Source organism: Lissotriton helveticus, chromosome 1_1 (genome assembly GCF_964261635.1).
Source record: "Lissotriton helveticus chromosome 1_1, aLisHel1.1, whole genome shotgun sequence".
Classification (NCBI taxonomy): domain Eukaryota; kingdom Metazoa; phylum Chordata; class Amphibia; order Caudata; family Salamandridae; genus Lissotriton; species Lissotriton helveticus.
Genome location: NC_136057.1, coordinates 1,784,727,244 through 1,784,744,329, shown reverse-complemented (window position 1 = coordinate 1,784,744,329; position 17,086 = coordinate 1,784,727,244). Strand labels below are relative to the sequence as shown.

Sequence of the window (17,086 nt, the reverse complement as noted above, 5' to 3'; positions counted from 1 at the left end):
GCATTAGGAAACTTGAGGAAATTTAGCATAAAGACAAAAGACCAGCAAGTGAATTATACAATCAGAAGGAAATTTATTTCAGGGCACACACAAACTATTCTTCAGTTCGATAACACTGAAAGTAAATACAAGTGGAGTAGAACAGTGTGTAATACTCAAAGTAGCAGTGCCTTTGTTACAGTTACTATCTCCGTAGGTATTTGGAGGTGTCCTGAACTGGATGGCAAATGGGGAACGGACTGGGAAACCAGCAGAATGAACGGCTGCAAGAGTACATGTCCTCCAGTGAAAGTTGGCCAAATTCTCAAGTTCCACAGATGCTCTGCCCTCACCTGTGGAATGTCCATGATCCCAGCCCGGCCGGTAGTGGGAGTACCGGCCGGGCGGTGACGTGGGGAGTGGCAGGGTGGGGGGTAGTAATGTATGGATTATGGACTTTAAAAGGTAAGTAAACATAAAAATAAATAAAACAAATTTCGTTGCGCTCACTGCATCGCATTTTGTGATGCAGTGCAAGCAACGACATTCGTTTTATTTTTTTTAATGTTTACTTACCTTTTAAAGTTCGAAATCCATACATTACTACCCCCCACCCTGCCCCTCCCCATCCCCACGTCACCGCCCTACCGGTACTCCCACTACCGGCCGCGGCTGCATGATCCACAGGTTCAGCCTCTTGCTGATGCCAGCCGTGCTTGTCACAACTGCTTGAGTGGAGAAGCAGACATAAATTATAAGTATACTGGAATGGGATCAGGGGTTTATTGAACCTGGTAAATACTTATGACAAGGGGTCAGTATTTACTGCGTATCAATATCACCGATGTAGTTTTAACGGGTGCAGAAAGCACCTTCTATTCAAAGTTTCTTCTTATAAACTAAGAATTACAAGCATAATCTCTGCTGTATTTTTCCTCCAATAAATTTTGGCAGGTTTATTCTGCAGAAATTAACCTGGGTAAATAGTGTGGCAGTGATCAGACTAAGCACCAAAGGGAATGAGGTGTACTGACTAATTCCTAGTTCCAAACCATTTCTCAGTTCGGAGCCCTAGTCTAGTAACAGCCTCCCCACTACATCCATTAAACTAGAACCATTTCCTTTCCTTTTGCTTCGCACTAGTTCCTCCAACCTTCTGGCTGCTCCTCTTCATCTTCATCGGGGATGGATCTAGATTAAGAGGGATAGCATTTATCTTCCATGCCTTCGGCGTGGAATTAACTCCCACCTCTCGGGTCATCTTGTTTTTAAAAAGGCTTTAAACATGTGTTTTGTCTGCATTTGTGATTAATTTTCCATCTCTCACTTTTACTTTATTCCCTTACTTCCCCATTCTAGCGCCATGATCCCTCACTGGGGTTTACGTGCAACATGTATTCATTAATCCATTTACTTATATTGGAGTTCATCTGTTTGGCTTACGATGGGCTTAGTAAAACTCCAAAACTCTCCCCCTCTTCCTTGAACTGTTGTCAGTCAGCTCAAGAGAATGCAAAAACAGTCCAAAATAATTTGCGTTCCCTTTTTTCAGCAATGGTCAGAAAAAACAGCAGCTCAAGCTTCTTAAAAAAGAAAAAGCAATCCAAATGATGATTCAGCGTGTTTTCATCACTCCAGCGAGGAGCTGTCTTTAGCAGGGCTGCCTTCTGGGTGGCTGAAGGGGCATTCGGCCTAGATCCCTAGCTTTTGCAGGGGCCCCACACACCTGCGGCAAATTATATTCACATATTTATAAGGCAAGCCTGACATTTTATTTATTAATCATGAGCTCAGAATACTGTAGCTGCCATGTTGCTTCTTTACATGGTGTCTTTTTAAATTACAATCAGGTGCAAAAGAAAAAAAATACATGAGGCCCCACATGAAGTTTTTGGGCCCAAGCCCTGAAAAAAAACCTCTGACAGTCCTGGTCTTTATGGAGTGGAGTAGTCATCACCCTTGCCCACTATACTTCCAATGAAGTTCTACCACACAGATTGAGCCAGTGATTTTAGGTGTATTTACAGGTGATAATAGCATCTTCGCAAAATGAGAGCAGGTTTTTATCCATGCAATAAGTTGTATTTTCTCTACCTTGCCATGCATGAAGGGCTTCTAGGTGGATGGAGTGTCAACAACTGGAGTTGTTTGACCAACTATAATTGCTTTAAGTAGTTTGACAAACTAATGAACACAAAACTAAGGGCCATATTATCAAGAAAGGGCAATACATTATCGCCGCTTTTATCGGCAGGAAACTGCCGCTAACGCGGCGATAATGGGCTTGATAATATGCCCTTGTGAATTCCCATAGAAGGCCAGGTTCTGGTGATAATATGGCCCCTAAGGACCTACAGGAAAATAGCCTGAAATATATCAAATTAAGCACAAGTAGGGGAGTATATATTTCCTGCTTTAACTGTTCATTTACATACCTCAATGATATTGTGGAAGTTAATATCTTGCTTTCATTATTGCTGCAGGTCGATATTTCAAAGTGGATAATGTGGTCCCTCTCCACTCCTGACAGCAAAACCAACAGCCACAACACTGAGTGCGCAGTCTTCACCCTGATGGTGACATCTCTGCAAATTACAGGGTGAGGAACCACTGCAAACATTCACTTGGAGCAGACAGGATAATGGGCATCCTCCTCAAACCACCCCCTGTTGAATGGCTGAGTCCACTGAGCACTTTGGTGCGAAGCTGGACGCTCCATCACAAGCCTAGGTGCATCCTTTATGGAAGCTCTACCAGTGCAGATGCTGGGATGAGGCTCAAACCTTCAGTTCCATTGGAAATACTAAAATAAAGCCCAGTACTGAATGTGTGCGCTTCCGAGGCACCTGATTATGCCTGAAGGCCCATCCAAAGTATCCATAGTCCTATAAGACCGGACACAATTTACACCGGAATCTCAAAGCCAACTCCACTCTGCAGCCCACCTACCACTGTTGAAAAGTAAAAAAACGATTATGTTGGGTGTGAAGAGGAAAACACACAGAAAAGAACTGACCAAGGCTGTTTTTTGAGTCAGACTGAAACAAAATGGCTAACGCTTTTGACTCTATTTGTGGTGAGTCCACTAGAAGAGGGAGAACACACCAAATACCTAGCCCCATATTAAAGGGACTGCGCCAATTGCGCCAACAGAATTGACTATTTTAATTATACTGCACCTAGAATCCCTTAAAACTATCCTGCTCAGTTTCATGTGAAACTGGAAGATGAAGTAGTTTGAGGTAAGGGAATTGAGTAAAAACCCTTTTCTCTTCCAAAATGGGTACGTTTTCCTTCTTTTCAACTTCCTGAAAATGGGAGGCATGCCAAGTACCACTGACGACAATGTATTAGCATGCAGCTGGTCAGAGGTTTTATCAGGAATTAATTACTCCCTTTCCATCATGGCAAAGGGGGCCATTTCCTTGGTGAAAGGGTGAAGGTGACGGGTAGAGAGAGGGGGGGGGCAGAGAGAGAGAGAACTGGGGAAGGAAGCTAGAGAGAGATGGAACACAAGGAGCAAAGAGATGGAAAGGTGTGAGGACATTCTGAAAAACAAATGGATAGGGGAAAGGGCAGTGCTTAATTTGGGCCAGTAGCTGTGGGTGGCACCAGTACTCATTTTGGGGGATGGGCCTTATTTTTCTTCATCAGACGTTCACCTAGTCTGATACAGAGGAAGACAGAAAAGATAGAAGGACGGAGGAAGAGAAGTTTATGAAAGCGGTGACAATGGGAGAAAGCAGAGCTGCAATAGAAGCTGCCCAGTTGAGAAAAAGAGAAGCCCAGTTGAGAAAAAGAGACCCAGTGAGTAGAGTGGTGGAAGGAGGAGGTAAGAGGTAAAACCAAATCAAATCACAATTATATCCCCCTGGTTTTCATCAACCCTGGTGGTGGACTCATAATCATAATTATTATTATTTTACAAAGTAAGTACTGGAGAGATGCTCTTGTGCTTTGGGATGAGAGCCTCATAGTACAGAAACGATGTAATACAGTATGACAGTGTCCTGCAAATAGCTTAAGGGAGTGGATGCGGCTTCCCAAGAGCAGAGTGCAGCAGAAAGAGAAGAAGAACATGCGGGTGAGTGTGAGGGAGGCTGCGGGGTGATAAAACATGGAGAAGGTGAGAGATACGGCAGAACTGCGAGCAGAGATAAAAGATGATGAGCAGAGGAGATGGAAGGAAGAAAAGGGATTTAATATCGAAAGAAAGCGATGGACAAGGTGGTGAGAGAGGAGACAGGGATGTCTTGGAAGGTAGGAGAAGATGAAAGAAAAGCTGATAGGAGAAATGAGGGGAAGAAGAGGGAGTGTAGAGAGAAGCCTGAACACTATCAGTGGGTTTGACATGGAAACAACTGATTCTGATGAACATGGGGTGGTGCGCTCCAAATCAGAATGAAGCCCTCATATAAAGGCCTATTCCGTGTCCTGTCAAAGGACCAAAAATACATTCTCATCCTGCAAACATTATTCGTTGCTTGGCCGGTAATTCCATTTTTTAACTTCTGGACTCCCCGTGTAAGTTTTAAAGGCGTCCCAACATGGTAAAATCCCACTTGTGGCCTCAAATGAGGCTTCTGGTGACTTTTTACAATTTTTTTCCGATCACTCTGCCAAGTAGTCTCAGGCATCAAAGTGAAGACACTTGAAGATGGTCTTGGGCAGTCATCCAGCGAGAAGCAGCTGGGTGCATTCTTTAATCACTCTGTGGTGCCTCCTTGATTGTGAAAAAGTATAATTTGTGAGGCTGCTGCTTGGAAGCCATTGATACGACTCACTTAGGTGGTCAACAATATGTGCATCCCAATGTCCAAATCTTGCAGATGGTGGCAGACAATGATGAGATGCCATTCATGTGTCCCACTGTCCACCCAAGCTATTTGAAGTCAACACACAGTGACCCTAATGGACATTTTCTGGTCCACGCCAACAACTGCTTTCAGCTTCTTTGGAGTTCTGAGTCAGAAGAAAACATGTAATTGTGCAATACCTCAGTAACATTGTTTTCTAAGACATCCAGTGATCTTGCAAGTTGGGAAAAATGACCATCAACATGCAAAATGCCATAGCTGAACCATCCAATTTAGAAAAGGATGCATCCAACTCACCCGTTTGTTTCTCTATAGTTAGGTTCAACTCAATTAAAGAATCAGTTTGGCTCCCATTAGAACTCAGGGTGCTTGTGGCCAACATCTTTCACTGGACAGTGCACTTTTCACGCCCCCGCTCTTCCCCTAGCACCTTAGAACGGATGTACTTGAGATCGCTGTTAACGCTGGGTCGCCGGGCAGCTGGCGAGACCATGCCATAGGCCTCTCCAGCCTCTTTGAGGCGGCGCCTTACGTGGAAGGGCTTCTGACGGAAGGCCTCACCACCCTGCTGCAGAGAGAGCCGGCGATGGAGGGCAGGGCTCATCTCATGCGGCAACTTGGCCAGGCCAAGGAGCACCCGGAACATCTCATCCACATTGGTGTTCTTCTTAGCTGAGATCTCCAGGTATGCACCATTTTCATCGCCTGCCACAAGGTGCTCTGCCTCATCCATTCGCACCTGGCGGCGGTGGCCTTCGGCTCGGTCACTCTTGTTGCCGCAGATGACCATCGGGAATGAACCTGGCTCCTTGGCTTTATCTTTAACACATGACTTTACCTCCAGGATCTGGTTCCGCAGCCTCTTCACTTCCTCAAAGGATTCACGGTTGTCCAGACTAAAGACCAGAATGAAGACATCACCTGGGTGGTAAAGGAGAGATAAAGAAAGTGCCTCAAAAACGAAACCTACAATAAAAATCTAAAATATTGACATTGGATAAGATTCTCTAAAAAGTTCACTAGAAAATGGAACAATCACAAATTTACACAAAAGAATGATAAAAGTAACAATGATCAGGACACTGAGAAAAGCGACCCTAAATTGAAAATACAAAAATAAATATTTCACTTAACTGTTAATAAAAAGATTTATTAAAAAGGAACTAAAAATAAAATGAGGCGCGAAAACTTAAATAGGGAAATACAACGCACTGATGTTAAGGCTAACTGGGAATGGAATCTAAAGCTCAATGAATATCCTAAAACCAAAACTAGACTACACTGTAATTAGGAATCAAAATAACCAATGAAATAAGGGATTAAAACTGCAGTTAGTCATTAAAACTAAACATAAAATTCGGAACTATACCTTGGAACTGAAATGGCAATTGTGAATTCAAACAAAGTGAAATTTTAAACTACGACTAAAACTGAAAGGGAAAACTAAAAATAAAATTGCAATTTACAAGTAAAACTGAAGCAAGGTTTCTAACAAGTAAGTAAGAATCAACAGTAAAACTGGAATATAGGAATAAAACTCAAAATAAAATTGACAGCCAAAACTGAAACCAGACTCTAACGTTAGGAATTAATGCTTACAAATAAAATGTGTATTTATGCAAACTTAAGCGAGGCCCTTAAACAGAAAATAAAAAGTTATGGTGCTTCCTGATAAGCGAGGATAGAGAGGAATGGTTTCTCAAGGAACCCACCTCCGCTGTCATAAGAAGCAGACAGTGTAGGGCGAATGAGAGGTAGAATGAGAGGTAGCCACCTTCTCAGATAATAGTCAGAGGAAATGAATATGTGGGTTGTTTCTAGAGAAATGCCTCTTTTATACCTATCTTATCAAGGAGAGGAGTGGTGCAGCGGCCGGAGTCGCTTACTCCGGGGCGCAGGGCTCCCGGTTTGATCGCTGACAGCAGCTCAGCTCAGCATCATGTGACTCTGGGCAACAGCTCACTTAATCTCCCTGACGGTCCCAGCCCCTTGAAATCCTTAAGGAGGTGATATGTTTGCGCTTTACACATAGGAATTATTATTATTTATCTTTATGTATGGTACACAGGCTCCTTGCCCTGTCCAGTTGTCCTATAGGGCACATTGGGTGGCATCCTTTTTGTCTTCGTGACCATTTACAGGATTATAAAATGGTTGCTGATTAAAAGTGTGCACCTGGGATTAGAGCCATTAATATGCCCCCAGATGAGACACAGCCCACTTCCTCAGCTTCCACTTCTCTACCATGGTCCTCTCAACCTGGCAATTTGGGTCAATGGAGATGTGGAGCCAACTGTATTGCTGCCGCTTAAAGTATACACAGGGGAGGACAAGTACAGCTCCCAGGGTAGGTGAAGGCCTGGACTCCGGCATGGGAACAGATGAACAAGTATTGTTTGCCTGGCGGATGCCCAAGGAACTTCCTAAGGGAGAAATCACAGTGTTTAAGGCAATCTCTCCGCAGAGTAAGAACGTTGAGTGCCAGGCCTGTAAAGCAGGACCATTAAGAGATGGAAGTATAACTCTACTGAGCTGCTATGGGGGGGCGGTTGTCAGTCCCCCCCCTCCCCCCCACCAGAAGTCACTGGAGAAGGCAGGAAAGGTCAGTCAGATAGATGGCGCAGGACATCATGCCAGTTCACTCATCGAGGTTCCAGCTCCTGGGTTTTCAATGAGAAGGAAAGGTATATTTAAAAAATGCATGCCAATGGGCTGCTCTGTGTCCAGAACATACTTTGAGATGTTATGTTATGTTATATATTTCTTATAACGCGCACTGCTAGTCGAGACTGTCCTGGCGCGAGAGAAGTTCAGTGTCAGAAATAAAAGAGATGCCAAGAAAAGACATGTGAATTACGCGACTTGCTTGAATAAAAAGGTTTTTAGGTGTTTTTTAAAGTATGTAAGGTTTGTCGTGTGTCTCAGATGGTCAGGGAGACTGTTCCATAGCTGGGCGGCTCTAACCGTCATGGATTTCCCCCCCAGACGGGCTCTCTTAAATCTGGGAGTGACCAGATGTCTGAGGGAAGCAGATCTCAATTGACGCGGGGGATGATAAAAGGCAAACCTGGCACTGAGGTATGGTGGGCATGGACCGTGTAAGGCCTTGAAAGCTAGTGTTAGGATTTTGAAGCGCACTCTGAGGGCAACTGGAAGCCAGTGGAGTTCCGCAAGTTGTCTTCGTACACTATGGCATTTGGGGATGTTGTATATGAGCCTCACTGTCGCGTTCTGGACTACTTGCAGTTTGCGAAGCAGAAAATCAGGAGCGCCCACATATAATGCGTTGGCGTAATCCAGACGCGAGAGAATGAGTGCTCTGGCCACTGTTTCCTTCGCTTCCTGGGGGAGAAGTGGAAAGAACTTCCGGAGGGTAATAAGAGTACCATAACAGGTTCCCGCCAATCTCGAGATCTGATCTCGGAAGCACAGATCGGCGCCAAACCAGATCCCTAAGTTTTTAGCAACTCCGCAATTTCCAGATGGGCACGGCAATCCAGTGGGCCAGATGGATTCCCTAAATCCCACTGGGAATTGGCCATACAGGAGAATCTCCGACTTGTCCTCATTGCATTTGAGGGCAGCCTTGGCCAGCCAGGCAAATACTGAGGACAAGCACGATTGGACTCTCATTGTATCGAGGTTGTTCTTGTCCCACGTGAAGAGAAGCTGGGTGTCATCGGCGTAGGCCATTATTTTAGCACCCAGACTCTCTGCAAGATGTACAAGGGGGGTCAGGTATACATTGAAGAGCAGGGGGCTTAGAGTCGACCCTTGGGGGACTCCAGTGTCCACCTTGCTAATCGATGACTGGTAGGGAGGGAGCCAGATTTGTTGTGAACGGTCTGTGAGAAAGGACTTGACCCATTTGAGAGCCGCGCCAGTGATGCCAATGTCCTCTAGCCTAGAGATCAGCTGGGCATGTGGAACCGTGTCGAACGCGGCAGAGAGGTCCAAAAGAATTAGGGCCGCTCTGCCGCCTCCGTCCAAACAGTCCCTAATGGCCTCGGTGACCTCCACTAGCGCGGTCTCAGTGCTAAAGGAGGAACGGAAACCGGACTGGGCAGGGTGTAATGCCCCCGTAGATTCCACGAACCTCTCAAGTTGACGAAAAGCCACTTTCTCACAGACTTTGGCTATTGCAGGGAGCAGAGAGATGGGTCTGTAGTTGGAGGCAGCCAGGGGGTCTGCGGAAGGTTTTTTAATTAGTGGGAGAAGTTTGGCTTGTTTCCACTGAGATGGTACGTTACTTGTTAAAAGAGATTCGTTAACCAGGTCAGTGACTATCGGTGCAATGATTTCCGCCACTCCACTCAGAACTCTGGCCGGACAGGGGTCCGCCGGGGAACCCGATTTCAGCGCCTTTAGAATGGTCAAGACATCCTTCACCTCAACCTCTGTGAAAGAGCACATGACTTCTTTGGTCTTTATGTCGATAGAAGGAATGGGGAGGGGGGAGAGATGTCCTGTTCTTGTGTGGCCTGAGCAGGTGGGGGATGGGCAAAGCCAATGATCTTGAGGCTGTCTTGAATTTTCTTTATTTTATCAATAAAGTAAGTAGACAGTTTTTCACACCACTCCTCCGAGGGGGGGGCTGCCTGAGTTTCTGCAACCGGGGACGTGAAACTTTTTACTATGGCAAATATTTCTTTACTATTATTTTTAGCTTTAAGGATCCTATCTGCATAGTAGTCTCCCTTGGCTTTCTTAATTGCAGCATAGTAATCTTTTTGATTGCTCCTTACTGGAATAGGCATTATACTAAACACGCTTGCAAGAAGCGGGGTGAGCTGCCCTACCTGGACAGCTTCTTTTTTGTTTGAATCTGTTTATCCTGGACATCTTCCTCTTAATGGGTCAGCCAGACACTAATGAGTGCAATGAGTGCAGTAAACGTCTTGAGGTTTTCCGGGTTTTGGCAGAATTCCTAGCTATCCCTCGAGCAGAGGGAAAACAGTAGGCTGAGCCCCCTACACATTGAGTTTCACCCTGTGGCTAGGGTTTTCTGGCTGCCACAAGGCAAGGCCCTCACCCATAAGGAGGCATTAGCAATGATGTCTGGGCGTGAGAAGGCAACCTTCAGAGAGATTTGGTACTGGGTGGATCAGCTAACCTTCGCAGCCAAGGTGATAGGTCAGAGGAGTTTTTGTACATAGATTGGCCTTGACAACCCCCATGTAAAGACTAGTAGCAGGGGTGAAAGCTGGCCTTAGAATGTGGGATATGTTTCTGAGCAAGGTCAATGCTACTAGAAATTTGAAGTGATCCCTGAGTGACAGCAACCAGCTGATGCTATTGGCTCCTACATCTGGGAGCAAGAGCTCTGAAACCATCTTTTTGTATTGTGTTGTATTGCAGCATTTGTATAGCACTTACTACCCCCTACGTGGGACGTTGAAGCACATGCCTTCATGCTACACCTTTAAGGGTGTTTGGTTCGAAGGATGTTAGCTTTTGTTTTGATCCTATGTGGGACGTCTTTCTATGTTGCGTGTCATGACCACCGAGGTGTGATTATCGTTGTGTGGGGCGCAGCAGAGTCATGGATGATGAAGTGTGAAACACAGGCATGGTTTTATGGTTTTCAGTATGCTGGTAGCTTTGAACAACTATGTAGGTTCCTTTATGTTATTTCTTTTTTTTTGATAATCCAATTTTTATTGAAGTTTGATACATGTAAATTCATTGATAGCGAGTCAAACATCACATTTAAAGACCCCTGTATCCCCTGAATGACATCACAAATTTTATTAGTCACTTCCGAATAAGGAAATAGCCCTTTCGCTTCAGTCTGACAGGGAGGGTTAGGGCCAGTCAAGGTGGAAGCAGGCCAAACAATTTGCCCCACACTTTGTTGAACATCTCTGGGCATCCCGAGCCTCAAAGAGGGACTCCTCCTGTACCCCGCACCAGCCACACCCCTCCTCCATTTCTGCAATGTTGGTGCCTCAGCCTGGGACCATCTAGCCGCTATATCTCGTTTCGCTACTGCTAGTGCTGTTCCCAGGAAGCGCTTGTCGGCCCGGGAGCCATCCAGGCCGTCGAACACTTCCAGCAGCAGGTGTCTCGGGTTGTGAGGAACCACCCACCCCAAGGCCTGAGTGAGCTCCCGCTCCACCCCCCTCCAGAACAGATCCAGGGCTGGGCATAGCCACACCATGTGGTAGAAGTCGGCTGGGGCACCAGAGCAGCGCAAACAGTCTGGGGAGGCTCGCATTCCAGCACGAAAGAGAAGCGCTGGGGTGAGGTAGGCCGCGTGGAGGTAGTAAAGCTGGACCAGGCGTAGTTTAGAAGATGTGGTCAGGGTTTTGGGTTCCAAAAGGGCATCACGCCAGTCTGCTTCGTCCAAAGGACCTATCCATCCCTCCCATCGCTCCTTAAGCCGATCCGGGATGCGGGACAGTTATTAACCAGGGCCCGGTATATACGGGACACCCCCCCTCTCCCTAAGTTACCCATCATGACCTGTGCTTCTAGGTGACTGAATTCCGGGAGGGAGGCGGGCGTTGGGAGGTGTTTGTGAAGGGCGTGGCGGAGCTGCAAATACTTGTAGAACTGGGAGTGTAGGAGAGTGTGTCTTTGTTGTAGGTCAGGGAAGGAGCGCATGTGATCCCCTACCCACACGTCCCCGAGTTGTGTTATCCCCACCAAGTCCCACCGGCGGAAGCCCTCCAGGGATGAGACCTCATTCAACCAGGTGCCGTGCCAGAGAGGCGTCTGTCTAGTCAGCTTCCGGTCCCAGTTTACCACGCAAAGGGCAGCACGCCAGGCCACGAGGACCGCCCTGGTGATTGGGGGCACAGTTTGAGGCACCCGGGAGCCATATAGGAAGCTTTGAATCTGCGGGAAGTCTATGGCAGCAAGCTCCACCCGGTAAGCAGGGTCGGACCAGCCGCCCGCAAACCAATCATGGATCACAATGAGTTTTGTAGCTAAGTAGTAAAAATGGAGGTTGGTGACTCCCATACGCCGTCGAAGGGGGGGATCCGGCAATGGGACAAGGACATCCGCGATCTTCCACCACCCCACAAAAACTGAATGAGTGCGCCGTCTAGTTCTCTGAACCAGCTAACCGGGAGGGGGACGAGGTGTTCTGCAGAATGTAAAGAAAGCGGGGGAGGATCGTCATTTTGAAAAGGGCACTTCTGCCCAGCGGGTTAAGGGGGAGAGACTACCAGTTTCTAAGGTCAGTTTTCATCCGGGTGACCAGAGGGGGTAATGTTGAGGGTCCACTCCAGCTCCGGTAAGAGGGTCACCCACACCCCCAGATACTTGAAGGACTGCCTCCGAAGGGGTATCATCGCCTGCCAAGCAATACATTCCCGGGAGGGGTGAAGGGGGACCAGGGTAGACTTCGACAGGTTGAGACGAAGGCCTGAGACACGTTCGAACTCAGAAAGGGCCATTAGAGCCCTAGGGCCAGAGCGTTCTGGGTCAGCCAAGTAGAGCAGAACATCGTCTGCGTATAAAGCAATTTTACCCACCTGGCTCTGGTCCCACACCCACCCCTGGATAAGGGAGTCTTGTCGGATTAACGCCGCCAGAGGCTCCATCGCTAGAGCGAATAGGAGCGGGGAGAGAGGGCAGCCCTGGCGGGTGCCTCTGCGGATCGGGAATGGCTCAGAAAGTGCACCGTTGACAAGTACACGGGCTCTTGGGCAGTTGTAAAGGACCTGAATCAGATGGCGGAAGGGGAGGCCAAACCCATGCGTTCCAGAACATCCCCTAAATAATCCCAGTTCACCGTGTCAAAGGCCTTTTCAAAGTCTGCGAGGAGAAGTGCCAAATACGGGGGAAGTCGGTGCCGATGGGCTAGCGCCAGGTGGAGGCGACGAATGCAATGGCGGCTGCCTCTGGCTGGCATGAACCCGCATTGGTCAGGGTGGACCAGGGCAGGTAGAAGGGGCCGAAGTCGTTGGGCTATTGCTGTAGCAAAGATTTTAATGCCGGTATTTATCAGCGAGATGGGGCAGTAATCAGAGCAGTCTAGGGACGGTGGCTGTGTTTTCGGGATGACCACAATGGTCGCCACATCGGATTCAGATGGGAAGGACCCATCTTCAACCACCTGGCGGAAGAGCTACGTTAAGTGGGGGACCAGGTCATCTCGGAACATAGAGTAGTATTCTTGAGGGAATCCATCGGGCCCGGGCATTTTTCCAGAGTTCAGCAGGGTGATAGCCCCATGGATTTTCTCCGGGGTGAGAGGGCCGTCTAGGGAGTCTGCAGCTTCATGGGGGAGACAGGGAAGGCAAGTCTCAGATCTCTCTAGCAAATCAGCAAGGGAGGTTCTGGGGGGTCGTGCCGCGTACAGGGCCGCATAGTAGTGAGCAAAGGTTTGCGCAATAGCCACCGTTGTCACCTGGTGAGTCCCATCGGGCGTTCGGATCTCTGGAATGATGCAGTGGGCCCTTGGGTAGGATATCAGGTTGTGAAGCAGTTTGCCATTCTTGTCACCCCAGCCGTAGATACGGGCCACGGAGGAGCTCCATAGCATTTTGTCCGATTCCAGGGAGAGCCGCCGGATCTCGTCCCGGACCAGCGCCAGTTGCCTGGAGGAGTCGCCGTTGTCCCTGGCTAGTTGAGCCCGCTCCAAATGGACAGCTCGGGATTCCAGCTGCGCCAGTTGGGTGACTTGGGCCACACGTTTGGCATGTACTAATCCCCTGGCCACCCCTCAAACCACCGGTTTGCCCGTATCCCAGAGTGTACCCTGTGAAGGGACCGAACCCGCATTAGCAGAAAAATAGTGGCGAAGTTTCTGGCCAAGGGATTCCGCCAGTGCGGAATCTTGCAGGAACCAGGCGTTTAAGCGCCAGGTTGTCTTGGGACCTGTAAAGGGAGACCCAATACGGAGAGAGATGGGGGAATGATCGGAGATTCCCCTAGGAAGGATTTCAACCCCGGACACCAACTGTATGTTATTTCTTAAGATTATATTCTACTTAGGTGGATACTGCACTGGGGTGTCCAACCTAGTATTTTGTGTATAGTTGTGGTAATGAGCTGGCATGGTTGGAGGGAGAGTGAAGTGGAGAAATCTATTGGGACGGACATTGTTATCATCATGCCATATCTGTTATCACAAGATGTAACAAAGCATTCAGAGTGTGTAGATATTTCAGACATGTAGTGGTGTTCTACATTAAAGTCCTTTTAATTGTCCAGCAGTTTGTGACAGATCTCTTCTGTTATTCCATGCCTGTTCATTTGGTGATGTCTGTTTTTTGGCAGTACAGTAATGGTGATGGACAACCACTGTAGCAGATACGCCTTATGTGAATGTAAGAGATATAAGTTACAATTTGTTGCTGACTTAAATTTGTTGTGGGCCATAACTGTTCTATATTCAAGTAGTTAACTACATAATGCCACGGCGAACCCTAGGTCAGCCCTTTTGGGTTACCTTCATATCAAAAACAGTTTGCTGGTTGGGCTGTTTTCACTCTGTGGGTTGTAAGCAGAGGCTTGTGCTTGGGTGTGTGACTGTTTTTTAGGCTCTGTTGCTGGGACGAGGGGTGGAGAGGTTATGTAGGAATTAGCCATGTTTTCAGCTGTCTTGTGAAAGTGTATATACTCCTGGGTGCTTCTTATGCTGGCTTACAGAGAGTTCCAGATTTTGGCAGCCTGTACTGAGAAAGGGCCTCCTTCAGATTTCTTATGGTAAGGTTGTATGATAAGTGGTGCAAGCCTGGAGGTCAGTGTTCTGTTGTGGTTGTATTGCTTAAATTTAACTTGCAGTTATAGTGTTCCTTTCAATGGGGGTCTCTTTGAAGAGTGCAAAGGGCATTGGACATTGCCCTTCTAAGCTATATGTAGTCAGTGCTGCGATCGTAGGACTGGATTCATGCATTTACTTAGGTAATTCTTGATGGGAATTCAGGTGGCCAACACAGCATGGGCTCTTCGGGGGTTTATAGACCATACTCTCTTGAGTTCTTCCCGATTGTCATGCCTTTTTACTATGGGCTAGAGTGCTGGACAACTAAAATGCTAGCCTTTGGTCTGGTAACTATGCTGAAGTACAGCTGTTAACTGGTGGAATGAATGGTTATCAGTTAATTCTGCACTTGATGGGACACTTGGTAAGGTGGCAGCTGCAGTTGAGCATTGAGCAGCAGGGCAGGCATTTTGCAGGGATGGAGAAATAAGCTACAGAGGCGCTATCCTATGTTTATTGACAAAGGATCAGTGAGCTGGCGCTGGAAGCAGATCTGAGGAAAGTACTTCCTGGATAAACTGTGGGCACTGGTTGGTTGGATATCAGTGAGTTAGATGAGTATATGATGGTCACAGAGTATAGGAAAAAATAAGTTAAGTGTCTGAATAACTTCATGTGGGTGTCTAGTATGGGGTACTTAAATGTGGCCTATGACTTGTCAGCAGCAGTTCAAGCTTTTGTGGAGTGGACCTACAGAATCACCCAAGGGTATTTGTGCGCTTTATAAATTGCATAAATAAAATAAGATAAGGGCCCATCTAGCGGCAGTGGCATACTTTGCCAAATTGGGGAGTCTTGAAGTTCCAACAAAGGGGCATTATCAGAAAGCGGTGATGAAAGTTTAGGGCAGGTTGAAGAAACCACTTCAGGATACCAAGCTTCCCACTAACTTCAGACCAAAAGACTCGTTTCGTTTCAGAAGCTTTATTCGATTATATCACAACAATCATAAAAGCGTACAAAATATATGCAATATACACACATTCCAAAACGTTCTAGTACAAATTTTACTAACAAGTACTGGTTAAAAACAGTAGTTAAAACAAGTGCATAAAAACAGGTGCCGCTCGTATTGATTAATAGACAGCTTAATTAATTAAAAAACCATACTTTCCCTAGCGGCCATTGATTTCAAGACAAACGTGGCTGTAAAAAACCAAATGTCAGGATCCTCTAAGGAAAATAACAAACCCATTGCTGATTTAATCGTTCTTACAGCTTTTTTTTATAAGGGTTTCAAATAAACAACACGAAAGGGCAGGAAAAGGTCCCAAATCAATAAAAAATGTGCAGTGCTCTGTTTAGTAACCCTGTCACAAGGGCAGGGTACAGAGGGGTGGTATCTCATACGCGGAAAGGCCACCAAATGGTGGACAATTCCTAATCGTAATCTAGTGAGGACTAACCGATGGGATGGCCTGGTAACTATTCTCAAGTAATTCTGAAAGCCAGAAGTAGATATAGTGGAGTAATAAAATTGTGGGGTGGCTAGCGACATAGTAACATTTCTCCGTGCTTGCGCTTTTTTACCCATATAACGGCACTTTAGCTCTTTTTTGGGGATATCAGATAGGCATTCGGGGTCTGCCTGGATGTCTAGATTAAATACATCCTTTGCTGTTGTCATAACATAATTAATCCATGGGATCAATGAACATTTATCTAGGCGGAGACAGTCAAATAGTCTTAGTATCAATTTGGTACTGATGCTGCCTTCCAGCCATGGTCCAGATGTTTATCTTGCCACGAACCTGCTCCTTGGGAATAGTTTTCCAGAAACAACTGCGTAGCCTCTTGTGTCTGGAAAGCTTGTTGGATCCATTGGGAAGAAACAATGGTGGAGGCGGAGGTCCAGGCGGAGGGGGCGGCGGCGGTGGCAGTGGGGGAAAGCCTGTAGCTGGAAAAGGACATGGCGGAGGTGGTGGGGGTGGAGGCACCGTTGTCCCAATCATTAATTCAGCACTGACAGAAATATCCCCATTTTCTTTTTCATTAGCGAGAGAGACGCAGTTCATAACATGCATTTTCCTGCCCTCTTGGAAGGGGGAGATGCTCTCGTTGAGAACCATAGAACAGAAAAGTGATGGGGTTTAAGTGTCTCATCCAATGGGAGGGAGGAATGTGCAGGCCCATCTCGGCACCTTTGCCACACTCTTTACTCAAGGACAAGTATCCCATCAGACTTCAAAAGGCCAAAATCCCAGGGAGGTCAAGCTCAAGCCACCCAGATCAAATCTATGAGCAGCCTCTCCCATAAGACTCAATTTTGGATGGAATGCCGGGCATGTAAATGTAAATGTACAGGAATTTATATAGCGCAAATCACCAAGCGGTTTCTAAGCGCTTGCTTAGGGAACCCGTCCTGGTATTCCCCTGTGAGATAACCCCGGCAGGGTATCCGCAAGGTGAAAGCCAGGCATCCCGCCACGAGGGGCCGTTGTGGAGATTAAGCAAGCTATTGCCCAGAGTCGCAGAGTGTGAACCCGTGAATCGAGTAGGCACCGGAGCGAGAAATGTCGAGTCTATGGACATTTTAGGACTCAAGACCCCGCCGAGCCGGGAATTGAAC

The 17,086-nt window shown here is 47.0% G+C and overlaps 1 protein-coding gene across 1 annotated transcript in view; it reads right to left on the bottom strand.

The window, feature by feature from the left end:
• Positions 1-651: 651 nt before the first annotated feature.
• RASD2 (RASD family member 2) overlaps positions 652-17,086 on the bottom strand; it is a 108,593-nt gene continuing 92,158 nt past the window's right edge. The window contains exon 3 of the mRNA XM_078640428.1: positions 652-5,717. Within this exon, the coding sequence (XP_078496554.1) occupies positions 5,182-5,717 (536 nt within the window). The 3' untranslated portion in view covers positions 652-5,181. The remainder of the gene's footprint in view (positions 5,718-17,086) is intronic.